Below are 19,034 nucleotides of genomic sequence, written 5' to 3'. Positions count from 1 at the left end.
GACCGGATCATGATTTGCCGGGGACGGTTTCCTCTAATGGAAGATGCGCACGGCATGATCCAATCAGAATAAACGTGTACATAATAAGGATTCATCGATGTGCGAAGATCAATCGTGATTAAATAATCCGATCCGCTACCGTCTAAATAAAGACCCGTTAAGACAGCGCATGATTCGTTTGGCCGACTTTTACGCCCGCAGTACATCACTCCGCATAATCTAATGGTCGACTTGTCCGAACCACCTTTTTATTTTTCTCTAACTCACCGGCACGTGTCCGTCGCAGTCTCCAACGTCGGGAAGTTCCCAACTCAACCGCCATATCCACCGTCCGATGCGCCGTCGACGCGGATCCTGACCATTCATCTACCACTCGTCAGCCCAAAGCAAAGCTTGGACGCTTCCCGTGACGCCGAGCTACCGGCACAAAACCCCGTTCCCCTCCCAGACTACTACTGCAGCTTCGTCCGTCTTCAAAACAGTAAAAAACGAAAAAGAAAAGGGGGCGGAAGAAAACCCAAAGGAGTCGGTCTCTGATTATTCTTTGTTCTCGCCTTTCCCTGTAGTGGTGAGGGCGAAACCCTCGCGATCGACCGATCTCGACAACGATCTCGCCCTTGGAAGAGCTGCTCGATCGGAGGGGTAGCTCGCGGCCGCGATCGGATTTCCGGTCGCGGTGAGGTGGAGCGGGCGATTGAATTGATCGGTTGTTGGTCGAGGTCTCGGGTTTGGATCCGACGGGGGGAGCAGCGTTGGCTGCCGGTGGCAGCGCCGGCGGATGGCGTTGTTCAGGAGGCTCTTCTACCGGAAGCCGCCGGATCGGCTGTTGGAGATTTCGGAAAGAGTCTATGGTATATCCTCTTTCCCTTGACCTAAAAGTAAAATTCATCTTTAGGAAATTAGTGGGTTTTGCGGGTTGATTGGTTTTTGAGGGGTAATTTGAGGAATCTGGCGGGTTTGCTTCACAATTTGAGATTTCGATTAGCATTCGGTTCTTGAATTTGTTTGATATGGCTGATTGTCGGACGTTTTGGGCGTAATACTCTTCAGCTACTTCTTTCCCCTCGGCAAACGCAGAAGCTCTTGAAGACAGTTGAATCATTCCGGAGAATTAAAATGTACTGCGCTTTTAGCCATCGTACTCTGGAGGATTTTTAAATTGATAAAACTTACTAATTTGATCTTAGAAAACAAAATGCTGCAAAGTCATTGAAATATCAAACTCCAAAGTTTTTTTAGTTAGTACTGGATTTCCTTTTGGGCGTTATAGTCTTATCTTGGTTTTGCAATTAGCGTGGCCTTCTCAATCCTTTTTATCTTGTTATACACCCTTCTCTTCAATTTCTTGATTACTCTTTCGAAAAGATCAAAGTTTCGAAGTGTATGTTTTTTTTATCTTTATGAATACGTGCTGAGATTTTTGAATGGCTGTGTTGTAGTGTTCGACTGCTGCTTCTCAACGGAAACTCTTGGTGAAGATGCCTACAAGGTCTACATGAATGGCATAGTCTCTCAACTGCAAGATTATTTTCCAGATGCCTCCTTCATGGTATTTAATTTTAGAGAGGGGGATCAAAGGAGCCAAATTTCAGATATTTTAACTGAGTATGGTATGACGGTCATGGACTATCCCCTACAGTATGAAGGATGTCCTTTGCTTCCTTTGGAGATGATCCACCACTTCTTGAAGTCGAGTGAGAGCTGGCTGTCATTGGAAGGGCAACAAAATGTGTTGTTGATGCACTGTGAGAGAGGAGGCTGGCCCATGCTAGCCTTCATGCTTGCTGGCTTACTTCTTTATAGAAAACAGTACACTGGTGAGCAAAAGACTCTTGAAATGGTGTATAAACAAGCCCCTAAGGAGCTACTCCATGTTTTGTCGCCCTTAAACCCACAACCATCTCACCAAAGATATCTTCAGTACATATCTAGAGGAGGAAATGCACCAGAATGGCCTCCAAAAGATATGCCCCTAATTTTGAATCGCTTGATTCTTAGGGTCATACCTAATTTTGATGGAGAAGGAGGTTGCAGGCCGATGATTCGCATTTATGGTCAAGACCCATTGGTTCCCAATAGTAGGAACGCGAAGATTCTTTTTGCAACACCTAAGACCAAGAAGCATGTTCGGCACTACAAACAGGTAATACTCATTTCTTCCATCTCAACGACATTGCTCTTCGAATTTACTGGGTGTTGGACTCTCACTGCAGGCGGAGGCTGCACCAGTAAAATTAAATACTCGTTGTCGTGTGCAAGGAGATGTAGTTGTTGAATGCATCCATCTGGATAAAGATCTGGAACATGAGGAGATAATGTTCAGGGTTATGTTCAATACAGCCTTTATCCAATCTAATATTCTGATGCTGTCTCGTGAGGAAATTGACGTTGTGTGGAATACGAAGGTTCATTTTTCTAGAGATTTCAAAGCTGAGGTAGGTGCCTATTTTTCCCTAGTTTGTCCATTTCTACCTAGCAGGATTTTGAATTTAAACACACGTTATGCATGAACCAGGTAATATTTTCAGAATTTGATGCTTTTGAATCTGATTCAAGCACGGAATCGCTGATTGAAGATGGTGATGAAACAGAAGGTGCTTTCACAGAGACAGAGGAGTTTTTTGAGGCTGAAGAGATATTTACCAATGCTGACTGGCAAAATGTGAATCGAGATACTGAAGCTACTACATTTAGAAATGCAACATCCGTTGATGATGGGAGTTCAATAGTGGAAATCTGTAATTTGACTGGTGAAGCAAGGAGTAGGTTTGAGACAAGCAAAGCTGAAGAGGATTCAGAGACAAGGGTTTCCCAAAAGTTGACAGAAACAGATGGCAAATATATCATGATAGAAACCTGTAGCATGCATGGTCCAGCTAAGACTAGTTCTGAATCTGACAAATGTGAGCATGATGATGAATTTGTAATGGTGAAATCAGTCACTTCAGAATGTATGGTTCAGATCGAAGAGAAGAAAATGATAGAATGCAGCACATTGCAACAGGACAAAAAAGGAACTGCTACTTCACTGGGTGAAGAAAACGATCTAATGAAGATTAACAATCTTAAGCAGGAGACTGAGACTGTTACAGGTTTGGTGAATATGACACATAATTTTGTTGATACAGAAGCTCCAGATACAACTGAAAGAAAATGGGAAAATGGTGACTATAAACATGGCTCAGAGAACATTTCTGAAACAAGATATAATTCTATTGGTGAAATTCCCAGTCTGGCCAAACATCTTCCTGAAAGAGAGACTGACAGTAGCACCTATCAAGATAAAGTCGAACATTATAGTGAAAGTGCATTGAGAATTCCAGGTGTGACAGAAGAAACAATGACCAAATTTCCTCCCATTGCTAGCAGTAGTACTGGCAAGATTATCAGCAAAGAGTCGACATATATGGATTACACAGTTACTTGTGAGGAGAAGAATATAGTAGAGGTCAGCAACTCTGAACATGAAGTGAAGGATATTATTGCACTTGATGTTGAAGAGAAGAATATAGCTGAAACATACAATATTGAGCAAGATGCATCAGACCTGGCCTCTGAGAAGACAATGACCTCATGTACCATGACTTGCAAGATACAAATTTTGACTTCGACACATGATGCTGACAACAGACCTGAAAAAATAAAGTCAAGGTTCAATCAAGAGAATATTACTACCAGGAAAACTCTGCTTGACAAGGGTCACAATCAAGGAAACCAGGGTATATCACAAGAAGTTAAATTGGAGTGCAAAAGGGAGCTAGACAAAGTTGTTGCTCAAAGCAAGACACAGCCCAAAATTCTCAATCAGAAATTTGGAAATGGTGAAGAGAAGCAGACTCCAGAAATATCTTCGTATACCATGCCAGAGAAACCATCATCAGGCACAAAACGACCTGATTCCCTAGTATCTAAGACAATGGTTAAACAGCAGGAATCTGCAGCAGATCAACAAAGCTCGAGACAGGCAAAGACAGTCGCTAGGTGGATCTCACCAAGAAAAGACTCTGATGCTACTTCAGTGCATTTGCCTTCTCACCCTCCATCCAGGTATAACAGTGCACCAGCTGCTCTAGCCATTTCTGCAGCTTATCAAGGTTATATAAGTGGTAAAGTTGCAGTGGTGTCTGAAACTCCAGCTTGTGCAGATAAAGCTGCATCTTCCCTGCAGTTGTCAGTTCAATCTTCTATATGTCATGTGTTATCTCCAATTGAGGAAGCACCTCTATCTGCTTTGGTGGTACCTCCACCTGCTTGTGGCGAGCATTCAACCCCTCCTAAGTTGCAAGCTCATAATACCCGCACCCCACCCCCACCCCCACCTCCACCCCTTTCTATTAGTACTCGAACAAGTTCATATTTTGCTAATGGCCATTTTAACCCTCCTCCTCCACCACCACCACCACCGTTGAAGATCGGAGGAGCTAAAGGCACATCTGCTTACTCCACACATCATCTATTACTACCGACCCCACCAGCCCCACCACCACCACCACCACCACCTTCCTCATCTGGAGTCTTATATAGTTCATTTCTGCAGTCTTCCCAAACTTCAGCTTCACAAACCAAAGCCACTGTCAAGGCTCCTCCACCACCTCCTCCACCTCCGCCACCACCTCCTCCACGCAATAAAATTGACTTATATGCATCACCTTCCTCACCTCCATCCATCCCACCACCATCTTTGCCCTCAGGAGCATCAAGTAGAGGTCCCCCTCCACCGCCTCCTCTTCCTCCACGGCTCGAAGGTTTAGTGTCTAAAATTCCTCCTTCTCAACCTATGACAGCAAGAACATCCACTGAATCTTTACCATTGTCACCACCACCACCACCTCCTCCCCCTCCTCTGTCACCACCTTCTATCATGTTTTTAGGAACGTCAGTTAGAAGCTCACCTCCACCTCCACCACCACCTCCTATGAGAAATACATCATGTGCCCCTCCTCCACCACCACCGCCATCACTGCCACTAAATCGCGGAGGAAAACCATTAGTTCCTCCTCCTCCTCCACCTCCTCCATTGCCAAAGGCTTCTGTTAAAAGTCCTCCATCAGTACCTCCTCCTCCACCACCACCTCCTATGCCTTATTCAAGTTCATCAAAGTTTCCCAATGGTGCCACCACCCCACCACCTCCTTCAGTTCGTGGAACTCCATCTCCACCCCCTCCACCACCTCCTCCTCCTGGCCTTTATGGTCGTACAACACCTCCACCACCACCACCACCTCCTCCTCCTCCTGTACTTGGTCCATGTAGTGGTGCTCCTCCTCCACCACCTCCACCACTGCATCTTGGCCCACGTAGTGGTGCTCCTCCACCACCACCTCCGCCAGGTCCTCCACCTCCTCCTGGCTCACGAGTCAGTGCCCCACCACCACCCCCTCCTCCAGTTCTACGTGGTGGTGCCCCTCCTCCACCGCCTCCTCCTGGCTCACGAGGTAATGTCCCACGTCCACCCCCTCCTCCAGGTCCACGTGGTAGTGCTCCTCCTCCACCCCCTCCTCCAGGTCCACATGGTAGTGCCCCTCCGCCACCGCCTCCTCCTGGAGGACGTACACCTCCTCCACCGCCTCCTCCTGGAGCACGTACACCTCCTCCACCAGCCCCACCTAGAGCACCTGGTGCTCCACCACCTCCTCCATCCAGTTCTCAAGCTGACGCTAGAGGATTATCCCCAAATGGGGCAAGAGGACGTGGACTTACACGTTCTGCAGCCTTAAATTCATCAAATTTGGCACCGCGTAGGTCATTGTTGAAGCCGCTGCATTGGGTGAAAGTAACAAGAGCTGTTCAAGGAAGCTTATGGGCTGAACTACAGAGATCTGGTGATGCTTTAAGGTATTTAAGTGCACAAGTTTTATATTTTTCTTGTAACATTCATCTTTTCTATAGTTGCTTTTATTTTGGATATTCTTCCTCATTCTATTTAATCATATATATGCAGTGCTTCAGAATTTGATGTGTCAGAACTTGAAAGCCTCTTCTCTGCAGTGGTCCCTAAAAAAGATGATAGCTCTAAATCTGACGGGCGTCGCAAATCTCTTGGATCAAAATCCGATAAAGTTCACTTAGTAAGTCACTGTTATCTGAAACCTGAATATTGCACTTTAAGAGATGGAAAGTTTTTCATTGTTCATTTATAGTTTTTCAGTTGCTTGTTCAACTTGTCGTTGTCCACTGTAATGCTTCTCCATCTAAACATACACAAAAAAAGAAGCATCAATTCATTGGGGCACATGGAGACAAATGGGAGAAGTGGGATGAAATCAAGTCGACAAAGAAAAGGATTTAATAAAGATGATGTTTATGCCATGAGACTTGAACCTGAGACCTCTACCTTGCAAAATTTGCTCTAGATCTGATACCTTGGTGAGTCACTAGGTAATGCCATAGGAATTTGGTAAAGACTGCATGTTGGTTGTATTATGAGCAGAAAGAAAGAGGAACTGGTAAATCAAGTTTTTAGTGTCAAACAATAGTTATTTGGGTCATGGTCTACTATGGTACACGGTTTAGTTATATGGTCTGATAGCTGGGTGGATAGGATCAGGGTGGGTGTTAATTGGGTCAGCATTTTAGGTTGGGTTTGTTTCAGTTGTTTGTCCATTTTTATATATGTTAATTGTAATATATATATATATATATAGATATTTCAAAACCAAAAACAGGATTATCTATTTCCAATGCTATTTTGAAAATATTTTTGTTTCTCTTTTTTCTCCTTTTGTCTTCTTCATCTCTCCTCTCCTCTTCATTCACTCTTCTACACTTCTCTTATGCTCCTTTTTCTTCTCATCAAATAGTATAATCAGAAGAGCTGCACATGACCTATGGGATTCAGATCTTGTAACTCCTCACAGCAAAGGAATCTGTGATGAGAGAGTGAAACATGTTTCCTTCCATGCAGTATGTCACTGTGAAAATTGATGCAGAAGGGCAGTGATAGAGGGCATGGAGTCTGATTATGCCAGACTCATGGTCTTCTGTTGTCCTCTTCTCCTTATTTCTTTTCAACTGGACAGGGGCTGTAGACACATCCACCCCCTGCTTCTCTTCTTCCTCTTCTTTTTTCTTGATGGATACCCCTAAGATTGCAATGTGGGATGAACAAGACCAGTGAACCAATACATGAGACATGGATTTTCTTTTGGGGGTTTTGGTTGGGGGTTTAATGACCTTGGCGACTATTTTCCAAACTCTTGAATCTTATAGTGCTTGTCCAAAATTTAGGTGTTGTCATGAGCAAAATACAGGTAGAAATTGCAAATGGCCAAATCTTTAAGGTGTCAATCTTTTGTCGACTATGATATATGTTCTGTGTTAGTAATTTGCCACTGTCACTTGAACTTTGTAATTCTACTGTCTGATTATAAACAAAGGACAGAACCACAAAGTTTTTGGTTCTAAATCTTTGTGTTAAGTAAAATATTTCTTTCTTATACTACATTCTCACTTTTATTAATAAATTATGGGTATGATGGCAGTTTCTTGGTGAAATATGCAGCACTATTCTTCCATGGAGATGGATCTGATATAAGGATAAGTATTCAATGTGATACTTTTCCTGAGTTCTTTAAATGATTCATACATATATTTCTGGCACATGATAGGGGCTTAGCTTGTCAGCAAGTGCGTTAGGCATTGTTTGGGATTATCTCGGCATATGAATGCAAGTTGCGCAACAGCAGGCACACGAGGAGAATCACATGTGGATGAGAGAGAGAGAGAGAGAGAGAGAGAGAGAGAGAGAGAGAGGCATCAGGGGTCTCTTTTGGGATAAAAGGAAAACCATGCAGTACACCCTGTATCACATGTGGACGGTCCAAAATTGGACAATGGGCCATGTGTGGTATTTATTGGGTGATACGTATCAGTCCTCTCTGTTTGTCAAAACTTGGCTTAACATAACTAACTAAAATTAGACCTTGCCATTATCTTAGGCCAATTGATGTTCTGGACTTGATTACAGTACAAATTGAGAGCTTGTTCAGTGATTTCAGGCCACTCGCATACATTTCTTCTTCTGTTTATCTTTTAATTAATGAGCTCTTTGTATCGACTTTGTTTATAGATTGAATTAAGGCGCGCCAACAATACTGAAATCATGCTGACAAAGGTCAAGATGCCTCTTCCTGATTTGATGGTACGTTAAAGGTGGAGTCTTATGTTATGTTTATTTATTTTGCCTTTTTTGCTCTTTTAATATATTGTTGATACAAATTTCATGATGCACCACTCTTGCTCTTGATTATTTTCCATCCATTACTTCTAACCACAAGACATCTGATTATGCATTTTGGACAAGAGCTTAACTCAAGGTTACACTGGGTCTGTATGTATTAATTGTTGACCACACTAAGCATGAAATGTACTTTGGTACTTTATCTTTGATATAACATTAATATATGGGCTTTATGCGATTAGTATTTAATGGAAATTTGTTCTACCTTTTAGTCTTAGGGGATAAAGAAAGAAATTTGCAGAGGATTTTATAGGTCAAATTTTACCTTTTTGTTTCAGTAGGTACTGAAATCTGTTACCATCTCCCGATAAAAAGTAATTTATTCCGTGCAGTAATAAATGTTCAACAGCAAGTATTTCTTACATAATGAATTTGTTGCAAATTGCAAGCAGAGAAATGTTCTTCAGTACAGATTCGAGCTCATATTAATGCATTTTTTTTGTAAAAAATGCTACTCAGTAGCTAAATACATGCACTATTTATGCTGGCATACATCATCCATTCTTACAAGCTTGCATAAAAAACTGAGTTATTGTCTTTTATCATGATTTCCGTCAACAAGCTAGGCACAAATATTCAACATATCGGTTGTATTGATTTGGAAGTGACACTAATGTTATAGCTGTTACCTCAGAGTGCTGCTTTAGCATTGGATGATTCCATTTTAGATGTTGACCAAGTAGAAAATCTCATTAAGTTTTGTCCAACCAAAGAGGAAATGGAGCTTCTCAAGGTGCATGTTACAATTATTCCATTCACAATTTTCTTAAGATATTTTCTTTGCTCCTTCAATTTAGGTTATTATGTTTTATTTAGTTTTTTTTCTGGTTTTGGTTGGTAGGGCTATACTGGTGACAAGGAAAAACTTGGAAAGTGTGAGCAGGTAAAGTACCCGGCTGCTGTCAGTTTGGTCTTGGTGTATTTTCACACAAAGTTAACTATAGTCCCACTTATGTAGTAAAGTTCCAAACATCTTCTGTGTAGAAACTAAATTCTGATTATCATATGGATGAAATAATATTCTCCCTAATCTCTATTAGTTTAAACTTTAAAGATTAACATAAACTTATGAAAAAATGTTGTATTATGTCTCCAAAATTATACAAATTTGTAATGACTGATTAACTCAGTTTAGATTAAGGCTAATTATAGATTAGCTGTAGCATTTAGGAGAAGCGGCATCATATTAACTGGATTCCGACCAGGGTAATGCTGTTTAGTATTATTGTTTATCCAAATATTTTATCCAATGCTTGTTGAATCTTTCTTTGCAAATTATGTCATAAAAATTATTCATTTTGAAATTTTCATGGTGCAGTATTTCTTGGAGTTGATGAAAGTTCCGCGAGTGGAATCTAAATTAAGAGTTTTTTCTTTCAAGATTCAGTTCGTCTCTCAGGTTGTACTTTATCTATTTTGTTTTTGTTGTTAAGTAACTTGATGGATAAGGATCCCATTTCCCCACCTTTTCCAGGTTTCTGATCTTAGAAAGAGTCTGAACACCATAGACTCTGCTTGTGAACAGGTGTGTCTTGAGGAGTTCAATGCATTTGCTTCTTGATTTATATGATTTTGGCACTAACCTTTATGACAATTGGCTTGTTAGATTCGCAACTCTATCAAATTGAAAGAAATCATGAAGAAAATTCTTTTCCTTGGTAATACCTTAAATCAAGGAACTGCAAGAGGTATCTTTCATGTACATCGGAAGTTATCTGTTTCTTGTATATTTGTGGTTGGTTTGAGATACTAAGAGTCTGTGCAACTATAAAAAGCAAAAACTAAAATCCATTCTCTAATATACCTTCATTTAAAGCAACGTTTTGGTTTAACTTGCAGGCTCAGCAATTGGCTTTCGTTTGGACAGTATTCTTAAACTTACTGATACTCGTGCTACTAATAACAAAATGACGCTTATGCACTATTTGTGCAAGGTACAGCACATATGATTTCTTTAGTATTTTTCATTTTGTTAGCATTGTTCTTGCTTTTTGTATGATTGGACATGCTTTCAATTTTATTGAAGATACCCACTGACTGTTCATATCTAATTTTTATTTTGCTGCTTTATTATTATTAAGGAAAATGTCTATATTGTAATATTTTCTTCTGCGATGATACTGCAGATGCCTTCTTTTGAATATGTTAAGATAGATATGCATGCTAGTTTATTTCCATAAATGGAAGGCCTTGCTAATGTTTCTTTCCATTATCTAGACTAGTAGTTAAGACTATTATTGAAAAATATCACGGCCACTGATTGATTTAAAATACTTAACCACAAGTTTATTTTTGCATGGCTTGGGTTGCTGGTAAATGAATGGAGGTTATATAAACATAAATCAGTAAATGATATAACACTGTCAGAAACCTTTGGCTTTGGTTCTGTTGTCCTTATTTTGTGATCATATTTTTCATCCTGTCAAAGTGAATTTAAATTCTTTTAGATTGTCAGAAAACTTCTTTTTATGAAATCAGGTGCTTGCTTTGAGATCTCCACATCTTCTGGATTTTTATGAGGATCTTACTAGCTTGGAAGCTGCATCAAAGGTTCTACTTTGCTTTTTCCGTTGTTGTTGGTGAGTTGCAGCATGAGAGAATACCTTTGACCAAAAGTTGCTATATACAGATACAATTAAAATCCTTGGCTGAAGAAATGCAAGCCATTGTCAAGGGTCTGGAGAAGGTTGAGTTGGAGCTGAATGCATCTGAAAAGGATGGCCCTGTTTCTGAAATTTTCCGTAAAGTATGGCATCCTTCAAATCATCATCGTTTAATAATTTTAGTTATGTTGTATATTTTGCAAAATTGTTCATAAGCATTTAAAACGTCAAATACCTACTGTCGTTTTTAAAATTTTACTCCCTGAAATAATTCTATAATTTTCTGCTTTTAATTACAGAACTCGTGTGAATGCTTGTACACATCTCAGTGCACATGCCTTTTCTGCTTAACAAATTTCTATCATATATCATTATGTCAGTGCCATCTGAATAACATTTCCATTTATTTGAGCATGTTGGGCATATTGATTTTCTGTTAGATGTGTATGCAGATCTGCAGTCAAATTTTCTGTTGATCGGTGCAACAGATGAACTGGCATATCAGGAAGAATAGTCCATCGTGAGAAGGAAAATATTTTGTGTAATATGATACATTGGAGAAGTAAAAATTTGTTATGCTATCAAATGGAGGATTGACTATTGATGGTCAGAGCCAAGTTCTAATGTTACTTTGCTGCTCATGTTTAGAATGCAAAGTTTTTCATTATTAATTGGTTCTTTTCTCCGATTTGAAGAATTCATTTATAAATGCATGTTGGGGAGTCAGATACAAGTCTATGAATGGAATCAGTGCCAGCTGAGGAGCGATTGAGGACAAAATGGTTGGAAATTATTAAAATTGCTCTGGCATGCTTGTTTGAGACCATGTTTTTGGACAACTAAGGTGGAGTGAGAGAGTTGGAGGTTGCAACAGTCACAAGGATGTTAAGTATCTTGGTAGTATAGATAGGAAAAGATAATGAGACATGAAATCATGTGGCCATATATAAGCTTGATGGTAAAACAGGATCCATGCAACTGGTCTGGAATACTTGGGAGATATGTGGTCCAATCTTGTCTTAAGTTAGTGATCTTAAATAAAATGAAGTAGAGAGTTGAGTATTTCAGTTTGGTAAATATTGCTTCTTTGATTGATTTGTGGAGTTTAGGCGGAACTATTTTAAATCTGGAAAGTCATTTATATCTGTAAAGTTTCACTAGTTATATGTTGTCTTCTTTTGCACCTTTAACGTGTTCTGTGATGGTTGTATCTTGTGCCTTCAGCTATGAAACAGTTTTTTGTTTTATTTCGTGTGAGAATTAGTGGGATTAGTAGCCAATAAATGAATTCTACATGTTTATTTTTGGCCTCACACCAAGGCTGCCAAGCCTATTAGGCTGATCTATAGCTACTATGGACTAAGTCAAATGGTTACTAAATTTTATCCTCGAGAGGTGCTTTATTATTTGCATTAGATTTATGGAACTGGTAATCTAGTATGCCACTAAGAATGTTGAATTGTACTTTAAATGGTGATGCTTCAAATGGTTTAGTCTCGTTCAGGGGCCATGTCACCCTTGCCTGGTGCAATGCTGTCTAACACTTGGCATGTGCCAGTTTACCAACAGCATGCCAAGGCACAACTGGGAGACCATATATACAACATTGAACAGAAAATATAAAAAAAATCAACTAGGCCAACATTAATGGCTAGATCTGATCAGATTAGCATGGGGCACATGGAATCTGTTGAGACTTGCGGTGGGCCATCTTGCCAGGCTAGATACCCCTAGGTGACAAATAGTGAATTGATATTCCAAGGGAATGGTGAAAAGAACTCTCACTGGGAATGAAATAAAACATGGGAACATGAGCTCCCAAGTGCAAGGAGAATGTGATTTCTGACAGTGAGCCTTATTGAAGAATGAGATAACTGCTATGGTTAAAAAGCTCTGCACCCATACTTGCAGCAAGGCTACTGTATGGCAATTCATGTTAGAGATGCCGAGGAGGTGAAGAACAGAAGACTTCTCTATTAATCACAAAGATATATATTTTTGAAGGAAGGTTGTGGCCCTTGATAGAGCTATAATGCAATGTTCTGTTGTTTTGCTTAAATGTTATAGCACTTGATAGAGACAGAATGCTGAGAATTGCCCTAGTAGCCTACTAGTTGGAATCAAATTTATTGTTTTTGGCTTTAATTTGACCAATTAGCATTTCTCTTTAAGTAGTGCTTAATGGTACCTTATTTCATATCCATTGTTGCATTTATCACTCAAGCAACACATGTCAAAAATCATTCATTGCTCACGTTTTAGCTTATCAAACAGCTAACTTTATTTTGCTTTTATATATATCCAGCTAAACTGTATGCTTTATATACATGATGACAATAGTGATAAGTCATTATTAAATTTGAGTCTGATTTATGAAGGTTGGTTGCTTATTTCCCATGTCTTTTCCTGATTGGACCGGATTTTCATGTTTGTCAAATTTTGTTGTAACTCGTTGCTCTTTTGATTGAGTAGACCTTGAAGGAGTTTGTTGTTGTCGCTGGAGCTGATGTGCAATCACTAACGACACTCTATAAAGAAGTGGTGGGTTGCCAGCTAGTCACTAACAACATATATGACTGATCTTCAATGTGTATCATGTCATGTATCTTACATATTTGAGTGTTGACAGGGTAAAAATGCTGATGCCCTTGCCATATATTTTGGTGAAGATCCTGCACGTTGCCCTTTTGAACAAGGTCTTCTAGCTTCTTTCTGAATAAGTTCCATTATATAAAAGGCTCCAATCTTTCTTTTTAAAGCATCGAAACCTATTTGCATGATCTATGTTCATAATACCTTCTTCTGATGCATGTTAGATCTCTAAAATTGTAGGTTTATCCTCTTCTACATTTGTGCTGGTATGTTTAGGCAAATTGTGGGATTGCATCTCCAACATCATGATAATTGTAATAGCCAAAGGCCATCAATATTCCTTGAATATATTGTTGATATACCAATTATTTTTAACTTTTATGTGTTGTCTGACAGTCTAGCGGTGACCGGTGATGCCTTTTTTTTTTCTGTGCGGAATTGAATTTAAGAGTTGTCTTTTCATTGGTTCATTCATCAAAGTTGTGTTTTCATTGGTCATTCGCTTTAGTTTTCATTACTGCCTCATTGCTTATCAATGCCTTTTGGGATGAAAATTGATCCTCCCAAAAAAATTTTGGCATTTCTACTTTTTCTAGGAATTTCCCAGATCTTTGGAAATTTAGGAAGGTATATCAAGAGTTGTTTTCAGAAAGGTATAAAATGGTTCCTTGACTATTAGTGTTATGAGAAGACAGAAAAACCTTTAAAAAGCAACTACAAATAAAATTTAAAGACTCTAAAAACTAAAGACACGACTCTTTAAAGATGTAAATGACGGTTAAAAATCCATGTAGTTGACCCCAAAGAGTTGGAACTTCACAGGTTTGTTGTTATATAACATGGTTTCTTAGATCTGACTGTCTCATAATAAAAAATAGTCATGTGAGAACTAAGTGTATGTATCAAATTCCTTAAAACTCTACACTTCCACCAAGAATAAAACAAGAGTAAAGTTACAACGAGGCTAAGTTATTAAAGAAGTTTGTGATATATCAGTGAAATATTATGTATAAGCTGTTCTGACATAGCAGCCAAACATGAGTTTGAGGTAGTGAGAATATCCTTGGACTTCCATTTCATGGGAAATGACATTAATAAGAAATATACAATGTGACAAGAATCTTATGTTGATTATAATTTGGCATGCTTGATTCTTTTCTTTCCATAATGATGGTGTGTGCCTAGCTAAGTTGGCTCTTTTGCGATCAGCTCTACTCAATCTTAATATATTTGTGCCATTTCACAATTTGCATTGTGTTTGCAAACAAATATATCCACTTATTACTCAAGTTCTTTATGTGCCTTTCCTTTCCAAGTTAAAGTGATATTCAGATGATTATTAATGCAGTCATCTCTACACTTTTGAACTTTGTCTTGATGTTCCGACGGGCACATCAGGAGAATTGCAAGCAAGCTGAGCTTGAGAAGAAGAAAGCTGAGAAGGAGAGAGAGATGGAAAAGTCTAAAGCTTCAACACCAAGTAGTAAAAATGTTGGTGCTTGACCATTTGCATTCGAGATTCCTGTGGTTCGTGAGTAGTCCACTATTTCCTCACTCTGCTACCAATTATTTTTCAACAGGATTCAAAGGAAACAAGCTTGAGCCAGCAGCTGCTGGAAGCAAAGACAAGAACCGAGTATACAAACAGGCGTGAAAAAGATGTTAGATGATATCTAGTTTCCTCATTTTGGCTTACATCTCATGTGCTACCTTCCTGGGGATCTGTGCATTACCACCACGCAAGATCCCCATTCAGATTGGGAGAAGATGGTGCTGCAACCAGGCACTGCTTCAAGCATGAAAGACCAGATGGTTCAAGCCTCGGACTGAAGTCGTGGTACTGAGTCACAATAGTGATTACTCCATCGTGGTAAACTTGACCTCTATGTCATCCGCAAGCCTTTCAGCTTTTTGCTGATCTTACATGCCAACAGGTGACTTGGAGATTAGAGGTCAGATCGATCAATTACTCCTGACCGGTCAAGCATCCCCAGATTATGTATTCTAATTCTTGTACAGACCTAACCCCTTGGTTCATTTGATTCCTTCTCCTTTTTTTTTTTTCTTTCGGTTTTTAAACCCACCCCCCACCCCCCCCCCCCCCATTTTTTCTTTTTGAGAACTCGTGTGATTCTTGTTCCCATGCTTACCATTTTCTCACTTGCAGTGTCTTGGGTACGTCCAGGCGTCAGAAATTATGAACTAGGTGTGTAAGAAGTAAATATTTGTGTAGAGCCCAATTTTAATCAGATTGGTTCTAATGGAGCCCAGTTTTCCTGACTAAGATGCATGTGACTATGTATTGTCATCATCAGTAAATTTGTTCTTCTGCCTGAAGCACAGAACTCCGATGGCAGCTACATCTGTTGATCGGTGTGCAAAGAAGCTACAGATCAACAAGGTGGGCCTCTTCCACTGTGTACAACATTTTTTCTGCTTCGAGAGTAGTGAATGTGAAAACAAAGAATCTGTAATCTCTTTCGCCTACAGAAGAATACTTCCAAGTTCAGGGAATTATGAAGCACATCATGGTCTTCTTTTTTCTTCTCTTCCCAAGCAGGAACACAAGGAGTCTTTAGATGAAGAAAACGAAGGTAAATTTAAACTTTGCTTTCGCATTTGATTCCTAATCTTGTATTTAATTCTCAGGAGAGTACAGGATTTTTTTTCTTGACAGGAAGAGTCACTGATTCATACGAATAATATGGCCATAGTCCGACGAACCATTTCAAGCAGATCATTGAAAACTTCACGGACCGAGCCCAAAGAACTACACATGCAAAGCTCACGTACGTGCATGCGTGTGATGCACATGTCGTTGTCGTCGTACTTGGCATGCCGTGCGACACATCCCTTCCACCACCACCCTCTGCCCTTTTGCCACGTACTGTTTCACATGCTTCATCAAAGCGAGCCCAGCAAGCTTTACTTTCTGCGGCGACCTTCAAAGGCAACCTGCAAGATGAATAATTCCCAGCACGGTACAGGCGAGGAAAAGGCTGGGACAGGGACAAAGCGGGCGGTCCAGAAGGCACGGCTCGAGTGGTCACTGTACCTCTGCCCTCAAACCGTCTCAAGAACGCAGCAGAAGAGCAGAGGAGGTGTGTCAGCTGCTGGGCTGTGAAGAAGCTGTTGTTTCTCGCTGAGCGGCTCCTTCAACGTATCACTGTTCCTCGGGCATGAGTCGGTAACAGTTGCAGGAGGTAATGATGGCCACTGTCTCTCTCTCTCTGCCACCAGTACCCTCCACTCACATTTCCATATCCTGAAAGGCACTAACAAGAGAGAGGATGTTATTGTGTTACGTTGCAGACACCGGGACGCTGCGGAGAGAGAGAGAGGTTGAGGGAGAGGCTTTGGGTTGCATTTAATGCAGAGCGATGGAGGAGTTTGGGTCATAGATCGAGGAACGCAAGGAATCATGAGAGAGAGAAAGGAGACGAAGAAACGGTGGCACAAGACTCGACAGGCTGCTGTTGCTGCTTCTTCCGTGATTCGGTGACGAAGGGACGGCATTTATGACACTGCATCGGGGAGACAAAGCGGAGATTTTTAATGCACATGAAACGTCGTTGTCGCGCTCTCTCTCTCTCTCTCTCTCTCTCTCTCTCAGTTTGAAATTGCCTCTAAATTTTTTAATATAATATATTTATATCTTTTCAAATATTTAGGTATTTAAGTACTTAAATATGAATATATTTTCAAAAAAATTATATTTTTATTTTTTAAAAAAATACATTTAATTCTATATTTTTCTAAGCCAACCTTATTTATCATGATTAAGGAAATACCTTCTATCAAGACAATTGAAATAAGTATGTTGATCGATGCGGTCCATGAATCAAACTAATGCTAATTACATATTATCTTAGCTAGATATTTTTATCATCTTAGTTTTTATATTTTAAAAAATTATATTGATATTCTTATAATTATAAAAATAAAAATCTATATTAATTTATTCTAACGCTATCAATTTTACTAATAAAAATATAATAAAATAATAATAATTTTAATATTCAAGTTGATAGTGACGGACGACAACGTTGATAAAAACCACAAATATTTATTATGGATGAGAAAAACGATGATGAGAGATGAAGATCACTTTATATCCATTATATCCACGAATAATTTGAGACGACGACGACGAGAAAAGTAGACGAGAAAGAGGGTAAGGGCAAAAACAATAATGATAAAGGTGAGAGTGGAAGTGTCATACTAGAGGACAACAATGTCAGGCGAAGAGGAAGGATAACCTCATCTTCTAAAATAATGCTCTAAAATAATGAATAAAAAAAGACAACACAGGAAAAGTTAAAGCTTGACCATTTATTTTAGAACTTACCCAAAAAATATGCATTTTTAAGGATACTAACATCAATTGATGTTTAATGTCATTATATCGACCACCAATTGATAAAAATAAACGAAAAATACAAAATCTAGAGAGAGAAACATTAAAAAAAAAATCACTTACTTTAAAGGAATAAACATTCAAATTGCCAATCTAAAATACTAGTAAATATCAATTCGCTGTCACAACATGTAAGTCGTCAAGCTGAGATGAGACATACGATTGAATCTGTCGCGTGCGATTTGGCGTATCACTTCATTGATACCTAATTAAATTCTTGATGATCCATGTTAAAGCTTAAACCGATCGACAAGCGATATTTCGTGAATTTTTATCATTGATATTTCAGAAATAAAAACCACGTAATTCTATAATCACTCCGTTCTATAAACTGTTATGATGCAATTAATTACGTATGGGGCAAAACACAATACAATACCTACGTGAAAAGACCTACGTAGAGCTCTCTTACACGCTAACACGGATGTGCAGGCGACATCGATCTCTCATGTCATGAAACAACAACACAGCTCGAAGGCCTTTCTTTCGTTGTCCTCTTTTTCTCTTCGGGCGATGCACAGTGTTGTGATCAGAGTCTCGATGGGTATCGGATAGTCACGAATCCCAAACCAATATCAAACAAATATTTCCAACTAATTATGGCTAAATTTAATGTATTAATCCATCAAAATAACAAAGGCTGTCATTTTTCTTTAATCTTTTGTAAAAGAGCAAATCATCTTTAATATCTAATTATATGTCTATGGTGGAGACCTCGAACTCCCCTCTTCTTCTGCTGTGGCAAGTCAAAGATATCCGACAGAATGCCACCACCTCTCTCTGCATCATGCAATGGAACCGTTTCTAAAGAAGCCTAAGGTGGAGTGTAGATTGGTGGTCAAATGGGCAGCTGCTACATTGAGAATGTTGCTCGACTTGCCGGGTTGACAGTGCAGGATGTGATTCCTGTGGGTATTTATTTCTATCAGCTCACCAAAGCTGTTGCATTGAAAGAGTCAAATAGCCTACTTGCGCTTCAAAAGAGAGACACACAGGGGGACAAAGAGAGAGAGAGATGGTTGAGATTAACTTTGGTGATAACCAAGCAGCAAGCAAACTTTAAATCGATTTAATAGCTGAGGGAGGGTTGTTAATTGTTGAGGTTCTTCATCCATAGAGGTAAAAATAGTAAAGCAATGCAGTTGATGATTGAATGCTGAATCCACAGTAGACAAAGAGTCTT

General features: G+C 39.5%; 1 protein-coding gene across 1 annotated transcript; it reads left to right on the top strand.

The window, feature by feature from the left end:
* The first annotated feature begins 471 nt into the window (after positions 1-471).
* LOC135679598 (formin-like protein 20) lies at positions 472-15,718 on the top strand. The gene is made up of 18 exons (XM_065193510.1): positions 472-851; positions 1,440-2,143; positions 2,214-2,435; positions 2,516-5,835; positions 5,942-6,068; positions 8,069-8,140; positions 8,874-8,972; positions 9,081-9,122; positions 9,558-9,638; positions 9,714-9,764; positions 9,846-9,927; positions 10,079-10,173; positions 10,718-10,789; positions 10,869-10,985; positions 13,315-13,383; positions 13,472-13,538; positions 14,783-14,925; positions 15,015-15,718. Exons 1-18 carry the CDS (start codon positions 779-781, stop codon positions 15,102-15,104), a joined length of 5,526 nt encoding a protein of 1,841 aa, XP_065049582.1. The 5' UTR covers positions 472-778; the 3' UTR covers positions 15,105-15,718.
* The last annotated feature ends 3,316 nt before the right edge of the window (positions 15,719-19,034 follow it).

The sequence above is a fragment of the Musa acuminata genome, chromosome BXJ1-7, assembly GCF_036884655.1.
Source record: "Musa acuminata AAA Group cultivar baxijiao chromosome BXJ1-7, Cavendish_Baxijiao_AAA, whole genome shotgun sequence".
In the NCBI taxonomy this organism is placed as follows: Eukaryota; Viridiplantae; Streptophyta; class Magnoliopsida; order Zingiberales; family Musaceae; genus Musa; species Musa acuminata.
Note: the sequence above shows the minus strand (reverse complement) of the source record. Positions and strands in the feature narration are given on the sequence as shown.